Source organism: Acipenser ruthenus, chromosome 2 (assembly GCF_902713425.1).
Source record: "Acipenser ruthenus chromosome 2, fAciRut3.2 maternal haplotype, whole genome shotgun sequence".
NCBI lineage: Eukaryota > Metazoa > Chordata > Actinopteri > Acipenseriformes > Acipenseridae > Acipenser > Acipenser ruthenus.
In genome coordinates, this window is record NC_081190.1 from 48,497,417 (window position 1) to 48,521,766 (window position 24,350).

Sequence of the window (24,350 nt, forward strand, 5' to 3'; positions counted from 1 at the left end):
TGCTAAGGGGGCTAAAACCAATTCCAAAATATTTTTCCAATATTATAACAGCAAGAGAACATTTAAAGAGGAGGTTAAATATCTAAGAGACACAAATGGCAAAATCATAGACGAAGAAAAAAAAATAGCAAATATATTAAATGATTACTTTTCACAGGTTTTTACAAAGGAAGACACGGACAACATGTTCCTATCCAGTTTTAAATAATTTTAGCATAACAGAGGCAGAAGTGTTAATGGGACTAGGAGCTCTTAAAATAAACAAATCCCCTGGGCCAGATGAGATCCTCCCAATAGTACTCAAAGAAATGAAAGAAGTTATTTACAAACCGCTAACCAAGATCATGCAACAGTCTCTTGACACAGGGGTTGTACCGACAGACTGGAAAATTGCAAATGTAATACCGATCCACAAAAAGGGAGACAAAACCGAACCAGGTAACTACAGACCAATAATATGTGACTTCTATTATATGTAAACTTATGGAAACTATAATAAGATCCAAAATGGAAAATTACCTATATGGTAACAGTATCCTGGGAGACAGTCAGCATGGTTTTAGGAAAGGGAGATCGTGTCTAACTAACCTACTTGATTTTTTTGAGGATGCAACATCGACAATGGGTAATTGCAAAGCACACGACATGGTTTATTTAGATTTCCAGAAAGCCTTTAACAAAGTCTCGCATAAAAGATTAATTCTCAAACTGAACGCAGTAGGGATTCAAGGAAATGCATGCACATGGATTAGGGAGTGGTTAACAGGTAGAAAACAGAAAGTACTGATTAGGGGACAAACCTCAACATGAAGTGAGGTAATCAGTGGTGTACCACAGGGATCAGTATTAGGTCCTCTGCTATTCCTAATCTACATTAATGATTTAGATTCTGGTATAGTAAGCAAACTTGTTACATTTGCAGACGACACAAAAATAGGAGGAGTGGCAAACATTGTTGAAGCAGCAAAGGTCATTCAAAATTATCTAGACAGCATTCAGAACTGGGCAGACACATGGCAAATGACATTTAATAGAGAAAAGTGTAAAGTACTGCACGCAGGCAATAAAAATGTGCATTATAAATATATGGGAGATACTGAAATTGAAGAAGGGATCTATGAAAAAGACCTCGGAGTTTATGTTGACTCAGAAATGTCTTCATCTAGACAATGTGTGGAAGCTATAAAAAAGGCCAACAAGATGCTCGGATATATTGTGAGAAGTGTTGAATTTAAATCAAGGGAAGTAATGTTAAAACTCTACAATGCATTAGTAAGACCTCACCTAGAATATTGTGTTCAGTTCTGGTCACCTCGTTACAAAAAGGATATTACTGCTCTAGAAAAAGTGCAAAGAAGAGCAACCAGAATTATCCCAGGTAGTTTATCTGTCCCTGCAGAATTTTCTACAGGAGGTTCAAGGGAGACGCGTGCTTGTCTGGACAGACGACAGGAGCTCACTACCTAGCAGGAGAATTTTTGAAAGGAGCTCGGCAGCTTTGGCCACCTCTGAAGGATATTGTTCCTCGCTGGAGGCTTAACATCGTGCTTGAGTCATTCATGAAGCCTCCATTTGAGCCCTTACATTCAGCTGAGCTGAAATTTTTGTCACTTAAAGCAACTTTCTTGCTTGCAGTCACCTCCGCTAAGCGAGTGAGTCAGATGCAAGCATTTTCAATTTGCTAAAGCCTGTTTAGTTTTCTCAGAAGCCAGGACAAAGGTTACGCTTCGTACCAGTCCTGCTTTTTTGCCTAAAAACTATCTCGGCATTCCACACCAGTCTGTGGAATTGGAGACTTTCCATCCACCTCCTTTCCAGTCTGACAGGGAGTGACCGCGCTATACGCTCTACCCTGTGCAGGCACTAGCTTATTATGTGGACAGGACACAAAGTTGGAGGTGTTCCGAACAGTTTTTTGTATGTTAAGTCCCATGGGCAAGCCCTGTCTAAACAGAGGCTATCAAAATGGATAACAGACACAGTCATATACTCCCCATACCTTTACAGGATTCTATCGACTGAATGTCATGGATCCCCAAAACCCTGGCTTTGGAACTAGAGTGTTGAGGGCAGTTTCAGGGTCAACCCTGACAACATAACATAGAAATTAGTTCTGCCTCACTTTTTTTGCCCTAGCTACTTGTTACTGGGGTTCCGAATGCTAACGCACAAGGCGCAGTAGCAGTCCGGTCGTTATGCAATATTGCCTTGCAACGGCTTTGGTACACTCACCCATTTGGTAATGGTTACATTTCATAGTTGATAGGGAACGTTGGGTTATTATCGTAACCATGGTTCCCTGAAATAGAAATGTAACCATTAACCTTCAAGGTCGCTGCGTCCATGATTGCAGCAGGTTTGAAGGAAAAATTATACTAGTACCTGTGTCTGTAGCCCTCTTATGCTCTTGGGGGTGAGCATGGCTACGTCATGGGCGCTTGCGCGCAGCTTTGGTACTCTGTTCAGGTTCCGGGATCTTTACAGGTAAACACCCATTCAGTAATGGTTACATTTCTATTTCAGGGAACCATGGTTATGATAATAACCCAATGTTTTCACATATCCATTTGTATACAAACTATTACATGAAAGATGCTATTCCCCTTTACTCCAGGGTTGCTTTGATTAAAAAAAAAAAAAAACATTTATATATTAGACTTTATGCAGGGCAGAATAAATACCAGGTAACCAGTTATTCGTTATTTCTTCTAGGAATATATCTTAAAGTGGTTATAGCTGATAAAAAAAAAAAAAAGAAAAAAAAAAAACTATTGTGTTCTCCTTTTTGCTATATGAAAGTAATTACAAAATGAAAATGCATATTTGCTGTAACATGAGTTTCTTTGCAAACTGCATATTTTAACCAGCAGTATATAATGAATGGAGGTGCACATGGCAGGTTATAGTTATGAAATTATTTTCTTACAAACACTTCAGTTGGAATGTCAAATGGTTGTAATTGAATACTACTATTTTTTTTATTTTTTTTTGGAAGCCTATGACTTGCTTTTTCTCTCTGCAGGGCAGATCAGTCGTCCAGTAGGGACAATAAGCTCAACATCATCCAGACATGCTGCACTTGAAGGGAAGGTCTGTGTATGTGCTGTAGAGACTGATGGCAAAGCTGGCATTACCATCAATAGATCATTGGCCTCAACCTGCATAGAAAAGGTGGAGGTCAGTCTGGATGAACTGATGAACAGTTTACTCAGAATGTAAGTAAAAAGACATACAGGATGCCAGTACTCTTTTTTTCTGTAATAAGGTTTCTATTCAGAGCTTGCTGAGACCACCAGAACTAATTTCACAGGCATGTATGGTCAACAAGTTAATTGAACTTGAGTCCCAGAAGAGTCTCTGTCATAGGTCATTTATTTATCAAACCACTCATACTGCTGCATTACTCTCATTTTATATCACTGAAAGTTGACTTATTTTACCAGATTTATTTGGTGTCATTACATGAAAATCTCCATTTATAAATTTTATTGTGCTTTTGCAGGAGGTTCGACATGTCTCACTGGTTGGTTAAGAAGTTACGTAAACAGAAGGTAGATGGGTTGTGTCTGGTGATTGAATCCATCCGGGCCAAGAACCAGTTAAAGCTACAAGAGACACAGTCTGCAGATGGGTCCATGAAATTCAGTGCACAGGCCACTGCCAAGGTACAACCTCAGGCCTTCAGCTTTAACTGCAAGGCTGGTCCTACCTCTCATTCATAGTCTGCTTCCTAGTCCTTCAGCAGTAACCACAAGGCCACACTGCTTACCTCCTTGCCCCACAGCTCTGTCCATTAGACCACACAATCAAATATACAGTTTGTGAATAAAACAACATTTAGCAAGGCTAGCATGTTATGAAGCTGTGGAATTACTATAAGTTTTATAAAGCAGATGTGTTATTATGTTCAATGTGCCATGTTAAGTCCAGCATGTGTATGCCCCATGTTTAGATGGGAGCCAACATCAATGGCAGATTTCAAAGAGAAATCATGGTGGATGAGGGCACAGTCCTGGCATTCAAAGTGTATGAGCTCTGCATCTCTGAAGATGGCAGACTGTGTAAGTATTGGCATGATTTTTAGAGGATACATCATTGTTTAAGTTGGTGATGCAATCATTATTTACAAAGCTAAAATGAACTAGTTATAGTTATAAAACTGTTAAAATGTGTATATAAGTTAATGTCCGGTTTGGATCTCTTGTACTGCCATCTGCTCTCTGTTGCTACTGGTGGTAGTTTTTTGTGCACTTGTAAAAAAGCACATTTGAATGTGGGTTGGAATGTTGTTTTGATTGACTTGGTAGGAATATACCCTGTAGTACTGTACCATAATGAAGAAAAAAAAATAGATAAATAACATTTGTGGAGAATGAAAATCTATTGATACTCAAACAAATAAGTATAATATTGGCGCTACTAAAACTGGATGAATTGCAATTTGTCTTTTGTCTCATGGCAGGTGGTGCTGCAACACCAACAAAGAAGAAATTGTCTTTTATTGAAAATGACGGTACTGTTTTCCTTTTCGTTCAATGATGAATGTTTTTATTTGATCCAATTTAATTAACATTTTTAGCTTAAATGTGAAATAAACTGAGCAGATGAGCTTTGCTCTGAATAATGGACTTACATTCCACCCCTACAAAATCTCAACATTTCCATCTTTTATAGATGTTCAGATCAAAACAGTTAAAGAAAATAAATTAGAAATGCACCTTCAACGCTTCATTAGATGTTTTATGAATTCCACTATCATAACCTACCATGCCTGTGTATAGCTCTTATATTCCACCACTGGGGGGTGCTTATACTCAGACATGAGTGCTAATATATACGAAACTAAAGGAATACCAATAAGCATAGGCCCATGCACCTATTTAAGCAATTATATGGTACTGTAGTGGTAGACCAAAATAAGAATCCTTTACCAGAGATACTATATTGTATGGTATACTGGAGTGTGCACTGGAAACTGTTTTAATTGCAATAATGGAGTGAGAATGAAATAGTTTGGTTAAGTGTAGTGTGTGTTTAATTACAATAATGCCAGTGAGTATGAATATCATCGCTTTTCATTTTGTTTGCAGGAATGGTGGACATTAAGGCTGAATTTTCAGGTAAGCTGCTTCCTCCAATAAGTGCGTTGTACTTGATAAGTTAAAATAAACATGTATTTGTTTAACAAGAAAAGAATAAGAGGGACTGTTTTTTCTTGTTTAGATTTTGGAAGCCTGAAGGCATATATTAAAAAGCAGCTCAATGAGTTTGATAACCTGGACAAGAGTACCAAGGTTCGGATCTGGACACCTCTGTCTGAGTTGCTGCTCCATCGCGAGGCCCTGGCTGTGCTTGAACATATGGTGAGTTTCCCAACATTTAATTTAATTTAATTTGTCATGTTTCTAACCATTTCTGTATCCACTGAATATATGTCGATCGCTCACCCAAGCTTTGTGTCAATGGCATCTGCGGATTGGAGGAGCGGATTCGCTCATTGACCAAGGGGTCATGGGTGACGTTATAAAAAGGGGACGTAGTGATGTGATCTGTTCCTTTGTGAATGGTTATATTAAAGGACCAGAAGGAGAACCTGTATTGTGAAACTTAAGTGTTTTGTTTGTTTTTGTTTGTCGTTAACAATACAGTTATACAGTTGGACGGCTAACACGATCCAGAGCTGTCGCCAAAGGCCAGCATTAAACCCGGATCAACAGCACTGCACTTTTGTTTAAGACTAAAGAACTGTATTCACCATGAGCACTAGAGCACTCACTGTGGACTGGGATTTGTGTTTGTGTATGTGTTAAGTGTGGGTGAACTAAAAACAGGACTGTTATTATTTTCGGCCCAACCCGCGGATTACAAATAAGCAATACACTCCATTGTATTGCTTCATTTTCATTGTTATTATTTACTGTTGTTTTGCCATCAGGCCATTGGATTTAAAAAAACATCAAACAACATTGCACCTGGATTATAACTGTCTGTCTGTTTATTGATCACCTGCACCTGCACACTGCTAACCACTTTGCCACAATCCCCCACTTGAATATGTGCTCTTTCTGCTCACCACAAAGCTATCAGCACACATCTCAATAATAAATTAAAAAAACTGTTTATTCAGCTCTACTATTCATTTAGGCTAGACCCTTTAAGATAAATCCCTGAACTGTCTTATGTCTATCCTCCCTCCATGGACTCATTTTCCAGTCTAAATTTTACAAGTTCAGTGTCATTTCTTCAAATTCTGCCTTTCTAAAGTTGTAAATCCGTGTTTTAAAGGTTGTTGGTTTACTTTTTGAATATACTTCAAGTTTCATCATGTTGTGGTTGTGTTTGATTGAAAAATTTAGTGATACAGTGTACTTTAATTTGGACATTTTTCCTAATCAGTGGGATTAAATTTATCCGAGACAAGTGATCTTCATGGAGAGAGAAAAAGGTGGTTTGATTTACTCCCCTTCTAAAGAAATATGCTTGTATACCAGTAAACCAAACAGGTGGAAATGTGGATTCCTTCTGTATTATTAAAGCTATGTTTGTTTTATCAGCTTGAAGACAGCAGTGTAGGGGATGACGGGGAGCCCTCACCTCTAGACTCTCTAGGTGATAAGGAGAAGCAGCCCATCCAGAAACTTCTGGAGTTTTTGGGGATCCCAAGCAATGATGCAGGCGACAACTACAATCTTGTTAAATCCATCAGTCTATTTGTCTGTGCATTGAACGGTAATAGCAATTTATTTTTTATTTGAATTAATTTCCCTTGAAAATGCCAAAATTAGATGTTTTCTGGTGTATGCTGGTGCCAAGAGGCTTGTTCATTGTTTTATGGCACATATAGACTACTGAGAGTTGCCTACAGGTTAGTAAAGTAGGCTTTAGCTTTTTCAGAAGTCATATTTAAAAAGGTTGATTTCAAAGTTCGGGAGCTTGTGCTTTTTCAAGCTGTGCTCCTAAACTGTGAACTCAATGAACTCTGAATGTACTAGCTATGGCCAAAGGTTTTGCATCACCCTACAGAATTAACCATTTCTGCTTCATAAAGTTGAGTGAAACCTGCTGAATAATGTTACTTTAACATATTGAATTGCATACCACTTTGTAGTTTTCCGTATAATGAAAAACTGAAAATATGACATTTCAAAATATAATATGAAATACTGTACAACTATTACAGACAAAAGCACAATTTTTTCACAAGAGCATCGCATGGGGTCAAATATTCAGAAAACAATCTGATGCTTCAAAAATACCTCAAAATACAGATAAATGTTATTTAAAATGCCATACTGGTATTTTAGGGGTTAGAATTGAAAGTTGTGAATATTGATATAGTTGGTCTGTGAATAAGTTGTGGAAAAAAAGATAAGACAGTGTCATAATGATGTCATGACATCATTTTAATGAGGGGATTACCTCCAAAAGAGCTGAAAAAAGTGATAAACAGAAAAAACATTCTTTAACAAGGTTTCTAGTACAAAATTATTTTTACAGAGATAACTTAAAGATAACAATGTGGTTATGGTATTTGCTCAGCTCAAGCTATGACAACCGACTATTTCTGACAATTGCAACTGCAAAGTTCAGTGCACTGCAATCCGGCTTTGGAGCACTTGCAGTTTCAACAACCTTGTTCAGACTTGCAACCGCATTTTCAGGAAGAGTTTTCCAGACAGACCGCCAGTGGTTGTCTTCCATTGTCCACCCCCATTCTTCTGGCATGGGAACCTTGGGCTGAGGTTCTGTAGTTGTAGTCCAAATGCCTCCCTGATAGACCACTCTCTTTATATATTGCAGCAGGGCACCCTAAAGAGACAAAGAAGTGTAATTTATATAAACAGAAACAAAATAATAAGAATATGCCTGTAAAAATGATACAGAATACTGAAATATTCCATTTGTAGGAGGAATGTTTTCCAGGCTCTTGCTCTTCTTGCAGAATAGCTCCCTGTGTGCCCCATTGACTGTGGCCAAGTTGCTGGTTTTATCATACATGACTGCTTTGAGCCATCTAGACTTTGGAAATCAGGAGAGGAGACTTTGACAGGCTCAAATGGGTTCTCTGTCAACATAAACTCCTAGGTCTTTTTCATAGTTCCCTTCTTCAATTTCATTATCTCCCATATGATATCTATAATGCACATTTTTATTGCCTGCATGCAATACTTTACACTTTTCTCTATTAAATTTCATTTGCTATGTGTCTGCCCAGTTCTGAATGCTGTCTAGATCATTTTGAATGACCTTTGCTGCTTCAACAGTGTTTGCCACTCCTCCTATTTTTGTATCGTCTGAAAATTTAACAAATTTGCTTACTATACCCTTGGTGGGGTTCTGGCCACAGTACTTCCTGCAGCGCACGTGCTGCAGTGGGAGCAGGTCTCCTGACCTCCCCCACGATCTCCGGCAACGAAACTGCTGCTGGGGTTGGTGGTCTCCGGACCTCCTCCCCTTCTTCAACGCCGGCAGCTCCCCTTGGTGGGGTTCCGGCCACAGTACTTCCAGGCGATGCGGAGCAACAGGCAGCCCCAGGCGATGCGGAGCAACCGGCAGCCCCAGGCGATGCAGGCATTGACCCTCTGCTGGTGGAAGTGGACCCAGCAGGAATTGACCCTCTGCTGGTGGAAGTGGACCCAGAGGGCATTGACCCTCTGCTGGTGGAAGTGGACCCAGCAGGCATTGACCCTCTGCTGGTGGAAGTTGCGGAGGTAGAGGCAGCCCCTGCTGCTCTGTTCCTGGCGGTGGAGGTGGCAGAGTTAGAGACAGCTCCTGCTGCTCTGCTCCTGCCTGTGAAGGTGGCGGAGGCAGAGGCAGCTCCGGCTGCTCTGCTCCTGCCGGTGAAGGTGGGAACAGCGTGTAGTCTCCTGGCAACGAAGGTGGGAGCAGCGTGTAGTCTCCTGGCGACGAAGGTGGGAGCAGCGTGTAGTTTCCCCCTATTGCAGGGGACTGGTGCGGCTCTCCCCCTATTGCAGGGGACTGGTGCGGTGCACCCTCTAGCTCGGAAGGCAAAACCAGCAATGGCTCATCTCCCGGCATTGGAAGCTCGTGCTCCCCCCGTCTGGGCACTGGCGAGCTGGCATAGGGGCATCCCGACCAGTCGTGTCCCCCTTCCTCACATCACCCGCACCAGCTCGGTGGCACCTCGGAGCAGTCCCTCCAGCGGTGATCCACCTCTCCGCACCAGGTGCACCAGGGGAACAGGTTCTCTGGCTCCTCTGGTCGCTGTTGCAGTTGTTGTTGGGGCAGTGGGAGCAGCAGTCTACCTCCCCCTGCTGGTGGTGGAGACTGAGGCAACCCCTGCTCCTCCCTCTCCTGATGGACAGGGCAGCAGGCCACGTAGTGCTCACCTCCGCAGATGGGGCATAGTTGGGGTCGCTGTCCGAGGGGGTACCAGGGGCAGTTGGTGCTGGAATGCCCAGGCTCCGCGCAGCAGTAACACCCGGACTGCTGTTCCTCCGGCTGGTGTTGTGGCTGCTGCCTTTTGCCGTTCTTTCCCATCTTTTTTTTAAATTTATTTATTTTTTATTTATTTATTTTTAAAACAAACAGTACTCCTTCTGGCCTGAGTCTTGGAGGCGCTGTTATCCCGGTTCCGACACCACGTGTCACAGGGTGGCTTTGTGAATGATGTCAGCCCAGAAAGGAATACACAGAGAGACAGTGGTGATGAGTGAAACTGAGACGCGGCAGTGCTCAGTGTTTAATAAACAAATAAATAAAAAGGTTGAACAAAACAGAAGACAGGACACAGCACTTGCGCCAAAATAAATAGACAAGCAAAACGGATTAGGCCTAACACTACACAGACTGGACGAACAGACAGACGAACACGGTGCGTTTTAAACAAATATCAATTATTATTTTAGTTTATTTCCCTTAACTTTACCTCCTTCTCCACACCCGTTCTCCACTCACCGAACACACAACCCTGAGTGAGTAAAACGTGCATCTATATATACTGTTGTGCTGGGATTCAATTACTAATTAATTATTCACTTGAATCCCAGCACGTGAATTAATTATGTGCAACCTCATGCTCACATATTAAATACTTTAAATGCACGTGAAGTGATGTGCAATCCTCATGCTTAAATACAATTATACATTTTTAAACATACATGAAACACAGACCCGTTTATATCCCGTGTACCAATGCCTATACACCAACATTAACACAGCACACGTAACATACAACACAGAAATGCACATAGGGGCAGGGCACATTGCCACAGTAAGTCTCTACCAGCTTTGCGCATCTGGATCCTGCCATTTTTGCCCATTCTTGGCAAAATTGCTCAAGCTCTGTCAAGTTGGATGGAGACCGTTGGTGAACAGCAATTTTCAAGTCTTGCCACAGATTCTCAATCGGATTGAGGTCTGGGCTTTGACTGGGCCATTCTAAGACATTCAGGTTCTTGTTTTTAAACCACTCCAGTGTAGCTTTGGCTGTGTGTTTAGGGTCATTGTCCTGCTGGAAGGTGAACCTCTGCCCTAGTCCCAGGTCTCTTGCAGACTGAAACAGGTTTTCCTCTAGAATTTCCCTGTATTTGGCTCCATCCATCTTGCCCTCAATCCTGACCAGTTTCTCAGTCCCTGCCGATGAAAAGCATCCCCATAACATGATGCTGCCACCACCATGCTTCACCGTGGGGATGGTGTTCTCAGGGTGATGAGCAGTGTTGGCTTTGCGCCACACATAGCGTTTTGAGCTAAGGCCAAAAAGTTCATTTTTGGTCTCATCAGACCAGAGAACCTTTTTCCACATGTTTGCTGTGTCTCCCACATGCCTTTTGGCAAAATCCAAACGGGATTTGATATGGGTTTTTTTCATCAATGGCTTTCTTCTCACCACTCTTCCATAAAGCCCAGCTTTGTGGATCGTCCGGGTTATAGTTGTCCCATGGACGGTTTCTCCCATCTCACCTGTGGATCTCTCTAGCTCCTTCAGAGTTACCTTTGGCCTCTTGGTTGCTTCTCTGACTAATGCCCTCCTTACCTGGTCACTGAGTTTTAGTGGACGGCCTTCTCTAGGCAGAGTCGCGGTTGTGCCATATTCTTTCCATTTTTTAATAATGGATTTAACGGTGCTCCGGGGGATGTTCAAAGTTTTGGATATTTTTTTATAACCCAACCCTGATTGGTGCTTCTCCAGAACTTTATCCCTGACTTGTTTTGATAGCTCCTTGGTCTTCATGATGCTGTTTGTTTAGATATGCTCTCTAACAAACTCTGGGGCCTTCCAGAAACAGGTGTATTTAATCTGAGATCATGTGACACTTTAATTGCACACAGCTGGACTCCATTCAACTAATTATGTGACTTCTGAAGGCAATTGGTTGCACCAGAGCTTATTTAGGGGTGTCACAGCAAAGGGGGTGAATACTTATACAATCAAGACTTTTCAGTTTTTTATTTGTAAATAATTTTGAAAAATATGTAGATTTTTTTCCCCACTTCGACATTATGGACTATTTTGTGTAGATCAATGACAAAAATTCCTAATTAAATCCATTTTAATTCCAGGTTGTAACACTACAAAATGTGGAAAAGTCTAAGGGGGATGAATACTTATGCAAGGCAATGTGTGTGTGTGTGTGTATATATATATATATATATATATATATATATATATATACACTACCGGTAAAAAGTTTTAGAACACCCCCATTTTTCCAGTTTTTATTGAAATTTAAGCAGTTCAAGTCCAGTGAATAATCTGAAATGGTACAAAGGTAAGCGGTAAACTGCCAGAGGTTTAAAAAAAAAGTTTAGGTTACCAAAAACTGAAAAATAATGTACATTTCAGGGAACAAGTAATGGGTTAACTTACAGCTGTTCTGCAGCAATGGAAGTAAATTAAGCCTTGAAAGTTGATGCTAACAATTCCTACAGGTGTCCCAACTTTTGTTGATTACTTACAAACCCTCTGTCTGTATAAAAGCAGTGTTGGAACAGACTGTGTTACTACACCCTCTTAAGCATTATTTGGACAGTATTGTACTGCAGGAAGTAGTATATTGCTCTCATAATGGCGAGAAAAAGGCAATTAACAAAGGAAGACAGACAGACCATTATAACCCTTAAAAGTATAGGTCTTTCCTTTAGAGAAATTGCAAAGAAAGACAAGGTGTCAGTGAGTACAGTTTTCCTACACCATCAAAAGGCACTTGGAAACTGGAGGAAACTCTGACAGGAAGAGGTCTGGCAGACCCAAAGCCACAACAGAATCAGAAGACAAGTTTCTGAGAGTCAACAGCTTGCGTGATAGGCGGCTAACAGGACAACAGCTTCAAGCACAGCTTAACACTGGTCGAAGTAAGCAAGTCTCAGTTTCAACTGTGAAGAGAAGACTTAGAGCGTTTGACAGGTCGAGTGGCAGTAAGAAAGCCATTGCTAACATGGCAAAATAAGAAAAAGAGGCTTGCCTATGCCATGAAGCACCGCCAGTGGACTACTGAAGACTAGAAGAAGGTCTTATGGACCGATGAATCAAAATTTGAAATCTTCGGTTCATCACGCAGGGTTTTTGTACGCCGTCGAATAGGCGAAAGGATGGTTCCTCGGTGTGTGACACCAACTGTCAAACATGGAGGAGGACGCGTGATGGTCTGGGGCTCTTTTGCTGGATCCAGAGTCGGCGACTTGCACAGAGTGAGTGGCACCCTGAACCAAAACTGCTACCACAGCATTTTGTAGCGCCATGCAATACCCTCTGGTATACGTCTAGTTGGTCAGGGGTTCATCCTACAGCAAGATAATGACCCAAAACATACCTCCAGGCTATGTCAGGACTACCTTAGAAAAAAAGAACAAGACAGTAGGCTTCAAATCATGGAATGGCCAGCACAGTCTCCAGACTTAAACCCCATCGAGCTGGTTTGTGATGAACTGGACAGAAGGATGAAAGCAAAGCAACCTACAAGTGCAACACTTTTGTGGGAACTTCTGCAACAGTGTTGGGAAGAACTTTCCGAACAATATTTGATTTCCATTGTAGAAAGAATGCCACGAGTGTGTTCGGCTGTTATATCTGCAAAAGGTGGCTACTTTGATGAGTCAAAAATTTAGATTAAATTTTGTTAAACAAAACGATTCCATGATTTATTTTTTATCTCCAATTGTTTATTTGTTTTATGCTTTAATTTCAGAGTACATTGAGACATTAAACTGCATAAATTTCAATAAAAACTGGAAAAATTGAGGTGTTCTAAAACTTTTGACCATTAGTGTGTGTGTGTATATATATATATATATATATATATATATATATATATATATATATATATATATATATATATATATATAAAATACAATGTCTACCATAAAACCAATACAGATTTAACGGGAGACTGCTTTAAAGACCCTGCAGCACAGGATAGGTTAATACAGCACCTAGAAAATTACACCCAGAAGAATTACAAAAGGTCTTAAATTGACCCTAATACATTACCACAGAACCTAAACCTCTGGGTAGGAGAGGATCCCTCATGTCCTTTGTGTTCATCACCTGCAACATTAAGGCACATTTTGACAGGATGTAAACTGACTCTTAGCCAAGGATGGTTTACTTGACCAGATGCTGTGATGTTTGGCCTTAGCGTTTGAAGACAAGCGTAACATGACCAATAAGTTGCCACCAGTTCCATCAAAACATTACACACAAAAGGCAACATTCCTCCGCCCAGGAGAGCAACCGCCAAGAAGCAGTGTTAAAACCAAGCCTCCCCCAGGACAACTGGAAGCTGCTAGAGACTGGAAAATGCTGGCAGATGTTGGTCAAAGGCTTATTTTTCCACCTGAGATTGCCACCACTAACCTTCGACCAAATATTGTCTTGTGGTCTGGATCAGCATGCCTTGTTCACCTGGTAGAACAGTGTCATGGGAGGATGCTGTGGATGAGGCGTATGAAAAGAAGGAACTGCAGTATGCTCAACTGAAGTGGAACAGTGAGGATGGAGAGTCCGGGTTTACCCAGTGGAGGTGGGTTGTCGAGGATTTGTGGCACATTGTACAACCCGGTTTCTCAGAGACATCAGATTCAGTGGCCAAGAGTTGCATCACACAGTGAAGAACTTATCTGAAGCAGCAGCGAGGAGCAGCAACTGGCTATGGTTGAGACGGAAAGATTCTGGTTGGGGATCTCAAGCACAATAAAAGAAAGAAACGCTGATATGGGGGTAAGTCAGCTGGGCTGAGTTGAGTGGGGGATGGAGGGGGTTGATGCTGGGATGCCAGATCACCATCGAGCGCTCTTGAGGTGTCGTGGGCTAGTCGACGAAACACCGAGGATGGAAGGTGCCCACTTGAAGACCCCAGAGATGTACCCTACTTGGCTCAATCCAGATGGTTGTCATGCTGATGCGCTGGGGAGGCAAAATAAGCTGATCCCCGGAGCCAGCATTACACTTCAGCCATCAACACCAGGCAGAAGGATATCTACATCATCATATGGAAGGAAACGCAAATGGATGGAGACACAGATGGATCACATTAGTTAACTGTAAAGCTACATCTTAGTTGGTGCTTATCTTGGCGAGAGCCAAGTTCAAATCAGCATGAAGTTTTTACATCTACTCTCATGTAAAAGAAATCTCAATATACAAGTGCACTAAAACCATTGTATTAAAGTTAAGATATTTAGACCAAGTTTTTTTATATTTGGTACTGTATTTTGGTTTATAGTTTACTATGACAAAGATTAATTCATATTATTTAGTATGATATATAGCATAACAAAATACGTACCCATCTGTGACTAGCCGGGACCCTGCCTGATCAGGGAGGCTCAGGCAGCCTACCAGGTCATGACGGACAACGAAGCCACCGACTACGACCTGGTAAAGCAAGACATCCTACGTCAGCTCAACATCATGGGGGAAACACACAGGGTATGATTCTGGGAGTACCAGCTGGGTTAGAGCCGCTGCCCCTGCCCTGCCACCTAGTAGTTGGGGTGGTGGAAAGGCTACCACACCCAATAATTCTGGGTCGAGACTGGCCAAATTATAAAGAATTGGTCAAATTAATGACAGACTCGACTGCACATGTAAACGTGGCAGAAAAGCAAGAAAAGGAAATAATTGGTGATATCTTTCCTTTTTTAAACCAAAATGTTTTCCCCCTTCTTTCGTCCTAGAAAAACTAATAAAGAGAGATGGATTAGAAAGTGGGAAGGAGCATTAATGAGACGAGGCTGGGGTCTGGTGGGAGAATGCATGGATGGTAACAAACAGCAATCAAAAGGAGTCGGCCTCATGTTTCACTCCTATGTTGATGACACCCAGCTCTACATAAAACTCGACCATGGTAGCCCCTCTGCCATGGTCTGGCTTTCGGCTTGCATTCAAGACATCGAGGCCTGGATGTCTGCCAATTTTCTTCAGCTGAACACTAACAAATCTGAACTCCTTCTAGTAGGATCTAAAACTCAACTTAAGAATCTAAATATAGCTGCCCTGAACCTCGGAAACTGTCTGCTGCTGCCTTCCCCCACAGTACAAAGCCTTGGTGTACTTCTTGATAGCAACCTCTCCTTTGATGTCCACATCTCCTCAGTGATCAAATCTTCCTTCTACCGAAACATCTCCAAAGTCCGTCCCTACCTTTCCCTCCCAGATGTGGAGATACTTTGTCGTGCATTTGTCTCCTCTTGACTCGACTACTGCAATTCTCTATATGGTGGTCTCCAGGCACGCACCATAAACCAACTGCAGCTAGTCCAGAATGCCGATGCCAGGATCCTTACCAGATATAAAAAAACCTGATCACATCACCCCCCGTCTTGCCCAGCTGCACTTGCTACCTATAAAGTTCAGGATTATTTAAAAAACTCTCCTGCTCACCTACAATGCCCCTCATTACACAGGTCCCGAGTACCTCCTCAACTTGCTGACCCGCTATGTCCCTGCCGGCAAGCTGAGGTCCTCTGACTCTGGCCTGCTTGTTATCCCCAAGCAAAAGTGCACCACGCTTGGAGAACGCTCGTTTAGCTTCATGGCTCTGACTCTTTTGAACCCTCTCCCTGCTTTGGTGTGTGATGCTCCCACCGTCGCTCGCTTTAAATCAACTCTCAAGACACACCTGTTCTCTCTTGCTTTCCATGCTCTTTAAGCTTGATATCTGCTATTAGCTGCTGTGTTGCTGCTACTATTTCATGTATTATGCTACTATCATGTATTATGCACTTTCCACTGTATATCATGTATTATGCATTTCTCTGTATTTAAAGTATTATGGATTTTCTTGTTGTTACTGCATCTTGTAAAGCGCTTTGTGATGGTGGTCCACTATGAAAGGCGCTATATAAAGACTGATTGATTGATTGACTGATCTAGGGCAGATGCTACTCCAGTCCCTCTCAATATACCGGACATGTGGCACTCAAGTGCGGACATAGTGTGGGGACAACACAATGACCCCTGACTAGTGCACACTTGGGGACAGGTTCGGTCTATTGAAGGTAAGGATGTTGACGACGCTGGGGCGCTAGTATTTCCACATTTCATTATCAATGGGCAATTACTGTATAGGGTAAACCTTGCCATGGGCACAGGACAGCCTGTAACACAATTATTGGTTCCCCCGTCTTTTTGGACCGAGGTCATGAGTCTGGCGCATGATATCCCTTTTGCAGGGCACCTCGGAGCTGACAAGACGAGGAAACTGTAAGGACCAGGAGATTTCCCCAAATTAAAAAATAAATAAAAGTTTGTGAGTGCTTTGTTTCTTTTGTCTGTTTAGTAATTGTCTGTGTTTTTGTTATATAGCACTAGATGGCTAAACACCAATCTGGAGCTGTTGTGCACTACCGTAACGATTACCATTGTTATCAGCACTTCTTTCACCAATAGCACGTATTATATTGTACTTCACCAGCAATGCTCGGATAACTCGGTGGTATCTAGCATTGCAGCCCTTCATGTACCACATGGTACACCATGTGGGGAAAGACCACCAAAATGCAGATTATTTTTCCCAGGAGGGGGGAGTAATGGGTAAAGTAGATTTAGCCGAGTGTTCCTTCGGCTCCACTCTGAGCAGTGGGATATGTGACAGTGATTGAATGATTCTTGGTGTTAGATCTCCTTTCCGATCTGTGAGGGTGCTGAGTAAAGGGAACAGAGTACCCTGGACTGGATGGCCCGATAGTTCATTCCCAGGGTTAGGCAGAAGTCAGGCAGAAGTCAGACATCTAGAAAGCATTCGTTTTATAACAAAATAAATATTAGGCCTATTACATGGTTATCTTTCCTGATGTATTGACTTTTTTGCTGTGAGAGGAGCTGCAGCTTTCTCTGGAGACGAGACGCTTCAGCTTTGCTTCAGCCCTGCTCCGGCAGCCGAACCTGGGGCGAACCCATTCCCTCTTCCCCTCTCCCGACCCGCTCTCCTTCTTGCACTTGGTTTGTTCATCTGTCGCTTCAATCTGAACTCCCGACCACCGTTTAGCCAGGCTATTTATAGTTTAAAAACTGCTTATTAAAATGATCCACCAGTGGAAATGTTACCTTTTTTTTTGTTTTGTTTTTGTCAAAAATATAGCGTTGATTACATGGTGCTTTATACATGGTTAATTCACAGAAAGTTACATGTTTGCTTCACTATATGTGCAATATAGAGAGGGAGTTATTTTATTTTTTATTTTATTCAGATGTGCGATATAAGAACATAAGAAAGTTTACAAACGAGAGGAGGCCATTCAGCCCATTTGGGACACATTTGTATGTGACCCACAGCGCCCCCCACTCCCTCCCCCGTTTATAACGCTCTTCGGTTATAACGCTCATATTGTGTGTCCCTCGAGACCCGCGTTATAGCGTGGTGGCACTGTATATAAATAATTATTGTTGGTGTGTAGGTCAGTTTTATGTAGCCGTGTTTATGATGTGAAAGCGCCACTCTGCCTAAAACCGCAGTGTAAATGTATATATATTATTTTCTGTTAAACTGTTTGTTTTGGCCCTTGTGCCTGTTTGTTTTGTGTTTTAAATATTATTTTGTATTAAAGTGCCCAAAAGTGCATTAAAACCCCTGTGTCTCTTGACACAGGGGTTGTACCAACAGACTGGAAAATAGCAAATGTAATACCAATCCACAAAAAGGGAGACAAAACCGAACCAGGTAACTACAGACCAATAAGCCTGACTTCTATTATATGTAAACTTATGGAAACTATAATAAGATCCAAAATGGAAAATTACTTATATGGTAACAATATCCTGGGAGACAGCCAGCATGGTTTTAGGAAAGGGAGATCATGTCTAACTGACCTGCTTGACTTTTTTGAGGATGCAACATTGAAAATGGATAACTGCAAGGCATACGACATGGTTTATTTAGATTTCCAGAAAGCTTTTGACAAAGTCCCGCATAAAAGATTAATTCTCAAACTGAACGCAGTAGGGATTCAAGGAAATGCATGCACATGGATTAGGGAGTGGTTAACAGGTAGAAAACAGAAAGTACTGATTAGAGGAGAAACCTCAAAATGGAGTGAGGTAACCAGTGGTGTACCACAGGGATCAGTATTAGGTCCTCTGCTATTCCTAATCTACATTAATGATTTAGACTCTGATATAGTAAGCAAACTCGTTAAATTTGCAGACGACACAAAAATAGGAGGAGTGGCAGACACTGTTGAAGCAGCAAAGGTCATTCAAAATGATCTAGACAGCATTCAAAATTGGGCAGACACATGGCAAATGAAATTTAATAGAGAAAAGTGTAAAGTATTGCATGCGGGCAGTAAAAATGTGCATTATAAATATCATATGGGAGATAGTGAAATTGAAGAAGGGAACTATGAAAAAGACCTAGGAGTTTATGTTGACTCAGAAATGTCTTCATCTAGACAATGTGGGGAAGCTATAAAAAAGGCTAACAAGATGCTTGGATATATTGTGAGAAGTGTTGAATTTAAATCAAGGGAAGTAATGTTAAAACTCTACAATGCATTAGTAAGACCTCACCTAGAATATTGTGTTCAGTTCTGGTCACCTCATTACAAAAAGGATATTGCTGCTCTAGAAAGAGTGCAAAGAAGAGCAACCAGAATTATCCCAGGTTTAAAAGGCATGTCGTATGCAGACAGGCTAAAAGAATTGAATCTATTCAGTCTTGAACAAAGAAGACTACGCAGCGATCTGATTCAAACATTCAAAATCCTAAAAGGTATAGACAATGTCAACCCGGGGGACTTCTTTGACTTGAAAAAAGAAAAAAGGACCAGGGGTCATAAATGGAGATTAGATAAAGGGGCATTCAGAACAGAAAATAGGAGGCACTTTTTTACAAAGAGAATTGTGAGGGTCTGGAACCAACTCCCCAGTGATGTTGTTGAAGCTGACACCCTGGGATCCTTCAAGAAGCTGCTTGATGAGATTCTGGGATCAATAAGCTACTAACAACCAAACGAGCAAGATGGGCTGAATGGCCTCCTCTCGTTTGTAAACTTTCTTATGTTCTTATGTTCTTAAAACTTGCAGCTTCTGTCTCTGGGTCTCCTTCCTGCCAACACCATCCTTGGCTGTGACGCTACCCTGCCACAGGGTTTATGCTTATGCATCTCAATAGCCAGTGTTATTGTTTCTTACTGTGCTAAAATTATACATATAAATTGACAAGTGTACCTGACATTATCTTCTATGACTGCTCACCATGCATAGGTACAGTGCCTTGCGAAAGTATTCGGCCCCCTTGAACTTTGCGACCTTTTGCCACATTTCAGGCTTCAAACATAAAGATATGAAACTATAATTTTTTGTGAAGAATCAACAACAAGTGGGACACAATCATGAAGTGGAACGAAATTTATTGGATATTTCAAACTTTTTTAACAAATAAAAAACTGAAAAATTGGGCGTGCAAAATTATTCAGCCCCCTTAAGTTAATACTTTGTAGCGCCACCTTTTGCTGCGATTACAGCTGTAAGTCGCTTGGGGTATGTCTCTATCAGTTTTGCACATCGAGAGACTGAAATTTTTGCCCAATCCTCCTTGCAAAACAGCTCGCGCTCAGTGAGGTTGGATGGAGAGCATTTGTGAACAGCAGTTTTCAGTTCTTTCCACAGATTCTCGATTGGATTCAGGTCTGGACTTTGACTTGGCCATTCTAACACCTGGATATGTTTATTTGTGAACCATTCCATTGTAGATTTTGCTTTATGTTTTGGATCATTGTCTTGTTGGAAGACAAATCTCCGTCCCAGTCTCAGGTCTTTTGCAGACTCCATCAGGTTTTCTTCCAGAATGGTCCTGTATTTGGCTCCATCCATCTTCCCATCAATTTTAACCATCTTCCCTGTCCCTGCTGAAGAAAAGCAGGCCCAAACCATGATGCTGCCACCACCATGTTTGACAGTGGGGATGGTGTGTTCAGGGTGATGAGCTGTGTTGCTTTTACGCCAAACATAACGTTTTGCATTGTTGCCAAAAAGTTCGATTTTGGTTTCATCTGACCAGAGCACCTTCTTCCACATGTTTGGTGTGTCTCCCAGGTGGCTTGTGGCAAACTGTAAACGACACTTTTTATGGATATCTTTAAGAAATGGCTTTCTTCTTGCCACTCTTCCATAAAGGCCAGATTTGTGCAGTATACGACTGATTGTTGTCCTATGGACAGAGTCTCCCACCTCAGCTGTATATCTCTGCAGTTCATCCAGAGTGATCATGGGCCTCTTGGCTGCATCTCTGATCAGTCTTCTCCTTGTATGAGCTGAAAGTTTAGAGGGACGGCCAGGTCTTGGTAGATTTGCAGTGGTCTGATACTCCTTCCATTTCAATATTATCGCTTGCACAGTGCTCCTTGGGATGTTTAAAGCTTGGGAAATCTTTTTGTATCCAAATCCGGCTTTAAACTTCTCCACAACAGTAGTGTGTTCCTTGTTCTTCATGATGCTCTCTGCGCTTTAAACGGACCTCTGAGACTATCACAGTGCAGGTGCATTTATACGGAGACTTGATTACACACAGGTGGATTCTATTTATCATCATTAGTCATTTAGGTCAACATTGGATCATTCAGAGATCCTCACTGAACTTCTGGAGAGAGTTTGCTGCACTGAAAGTAAAGGGGCTGAATAATTTTGCACGGCCAATTTTTCAGTTTTTTATTTGTTAAAAAAGTTTGAAATATCCAATAAATTTCGTTCCACTTCATGATTGTGTCCCACTTGTTGTTGATTCTTCACAAAAAATTACAGTTTCATATCTTTATGTTTGAAGCCTGAAATGAGGCAAAAGGTCGCAAAGTTCAAGGGGGCCGAATACTTTCGCAAGGCACTGTATATAGCATATAGTGCAATACTAATGTAACAGTATTAGACTTTACCTGAAGACATCTATATAAACTGCTGTAATGTAATCCCACAAAAACACAATCACTTTTTTCTGACAGATCTGGATGAGCAAACTGTGACTAAGATCTGCAATCTTGACGAGGACGTTCACAAACAGCTTCAAATGGTGAGTAATGTGAGAAGATGTGGTTTCAGTGGAACTGAACAATATTGTTATGTGACTCTCCTGTAGAGCAGACCCAATGCTTCAGTCCCTATTCTTAGGTACAGTATGTCTCAGTTTTTGGAAAAAGGTTCCTCACAAGGATATTTATACAGTTGTAGTCAAACGTTTACATATAAAATGGACATTTATAATTTCTAGAAATTTCTCGAAAACAAATAATTATAAAAAAGCTTTTGTAGCAAAAGTTTTGCTTTTGTGGATGAGGAAAAAAAGTTTTGTAGCGGAGGGTTTCAGATGATTGGCCAATATCTTTTAGTGTGCTGTGGAATCCATTTTACAACGTAGTGGAACAAAATTTCCTGTGCCATTAGAGGAAAAACAGACCCAACAAATTTCACCAAACGCATTTTTTTAATCTATTAATTTTAGTAATTTATCATCATATACGGTAGTCTGTCGCGTATTTGACTGCTGGTGCCAAATTAAGGGCGGATGCTATAAAAACGAAGGGTTTAAGATTGCCACTGGGGCGGGTTTTATTCTCAGTCAATCTGGCGCTTAATTGGTGCATTCTGTGTTCCTGCTGTGGTATATATTTTTTAATAAAATGGCATCTCTAAACAAAGGAACGAGGCAAAGCCACGTTTGGAAGTATTTTGAGGAACCAGATGAGAAAACCGTGGCATGTAAATAATTATGCCAAACAAAATTGTCAAACACAAGCATAATGCTTCGTCATTTGAAATGAAAACATTCAGAAATTACTGTGGCAGTAAAAAGCAAACATCCATAATATAAACAGAATGCTCTAGATGGCGACTGACATTTATTTAGCCTTACATCCCTGTGAATACGTAGAATGATTTTAAAAGGAAATTTTATTTTTTCAATATTAATTATATTATAGGCTTTAATTTACTAGTACACTTTTACGCAATGTATGTAATTTGTCAACAGTAGAGTTAATATGACAATGTATTGGAATCTGTGCATTTGATATTCTGCAACATATGTAAGCTGTTTTTTTAAGTATTATTATTATTATTTATTATTATTTTTATTGGTTTTGTTTTGTTCTTTGAATATAATATAATGTTAAAAAAAAAAAAGGTTTAGTTTGTTTTATTCACTTTGTGTTCACAGGGCCAGTACAGGTAAATTCTCAATAGTGCAGTACAAAGAGAGACATTTACTAAGATACAAATAATAATACAAATGCTTTTAAAAAGACCAAATTCCCATAGTTTTTTTTTTTTTTTAATTCTATTAAATTCTATTAGTATTGCATGCAGGACAGCCGTTACCTTGAATCTACATGCGTGTACGTGTTTGCAATGTTAAAACGTTATTTGCTTATTTAGGGTTTCTTACTTAGAAAATACTAATCAGGGCTGTATACATCACTATACATGAGAATGTGTGTGTATGTAGATGTGGTTTAAACGCTGACACTTGCATAGCATTTAAACGTTCATAAAATGTACCAAAAGCACATCACATTATGTAGTCCCTAATTTTCTTAACAGTCCTCACCTAATTGAATAAATGTTATAATACAGTACTTTGGTTTGGGTCTCTGTTTTTTATGGACCTAGTGCCATCCTGTGATGGATTGTGGTTATTGCATATTGTGAACAAATGTAGTTTTTACGATAAAAGCGGGAGAAATTTGAATCTAACTTTATGTATCTCTGTGCGTATTTTTTTATAATTTTGAAGGTGGACAGCATTTTGGAACAGGGGTTGTACAGTACTTGTGCACTGGAACAGGACTGGACAAATGAACTGACAGGGGACGGATTGCGACTGGGGAAGGACCTCCTGACTTCCTGTGGACTGAATATCAGTGATGACACCAAACCAGGGCTCAACTTTGCACTTTTGACATCCCAGAAACCCCGACTCCTAGCTCTTTATGTGACACTCTGTGGAGTAGAAAGCTTAGGGCCCTGGTGACCAGAACAAGAACAAAGAACTACTGGTATAGAATAACTGGGAAGACTTTCCATTCATTACTGTAATGTAAGAACATAAGTAACACATTTATATGAAATTCAATTAAAACATTTAACAAAATGTATTTTTCAATGTCTTTATTACTTTTATGGTTAGTTTACCAATTATAAAATAATAATACCTCCAACTTATCCGCTTACAGTTTTGTTGGTTTAAAAAAATTTTGGAACTGTAGGACTAACATAAGAACATAAGAACGTTTACAAACGAGAGGAGGCCAAGTGTAATCCAATAATAAAATAAAAAAAATCTCAATACTTGAATATAATGGCCATTAAAAGGAACAGTGAGGCATTCTTTTTCAGTAGTGGAATATCGCGAGGCATTCTTTTTCAATAGTGGAATATCGTGAGGCATTCTTTTTAATAATGGAATATCGTGTCTCACTAGGCTGCAACTTGCAACTTAAGAAGATAATTGGTTGCTCGGCTCTGACCTCTTCCTGAGCAAGTACTGCTGCCAGACCAATGCGCCATGGCAGTCACATGGATTCAATGTATGTTGACTGCACATGAATTAGGTAATGTGAAAGATGGAAGGAAGAAAAAATGGATTAGAGTAAGTAGTTTATTGGCATATCTGCCAATACTGGTACAGTTCATTGCCCCTCCAACAAACTACTGGCACAGACTATTAAATATGCAACCACTGAAGTTTGGACATTTTTTACTTGGTTACTAAATATATTGGTATCCCTGACTAGATCAAAATCAGCAAATTGTCTCAAGTACAGTGGAACTCCCAAAATGTTATTCTTTTTATGCACAACAAGTGGGTGAAAATACATTTACTGCAGTCAACATATCACCCCAAATAATGTGTTTCAGCAATGGAGACAGACAAGACCAGTATGGCATTCAATGTGTG

General features: G+C 40.7%; 1 protein-coding gene across 3 annotated transcripts in view; it reads left to right on the forward strand.

Moving 5' to 3' along the window:
• LOC117408517 (uncharacterized) overlaps positions 1 to 23,543 on the forward strand; it is a 40,177-nt gene extending 16,634 nt beyond the window's left edge. For all 3 annotated transcript variants that reach the window (XM_034013559.3, XM_034013560.3, XM_058996705.1), the window contains exons 3-11: positions 3,023 to 3,215; positions 3,503 to 3,665; positions 3,953 to 4,061; positions 4,463 to 4,513; positions 5,091 to 5,120; positions 5,224 to 5,363; positions 6,555 to 6,729; positions 21,400 to 21,467; positions 23,187 to 23,543. In XM_034013559.3, coding sequence (XP_033869450.1) covers positions 3,023 to 3,215; positions 3,503 to 3,665; positions 3,953 to 4,061; positions 4,463 to 4,513; positions 5,091 to 5,120; positions 5,224 to 5,363; positions 6,555 to 6,729; positions 21,400 to 21,467; positions 23,187 to 23,423 — 1,166 coding nt within the window. In that variant the 3' untranslated portion in view covers positions 23,424 to 23,543. The remainder of the gene's footprint in view (positions 1 to 3,022; positions 3,216 to 3,502; positions 3,666 to 3,952; positions 4,062 to 4,462; positions 4,514 to 5,090; positions 5,121 to 5,223; positions 5,364 to 6,554; positions 6,730 to 21,399; positions 21,468 to 23,186) is intronic.
• Positions 23,544 to 24,350: the final 807 nt, after the last annotated feature.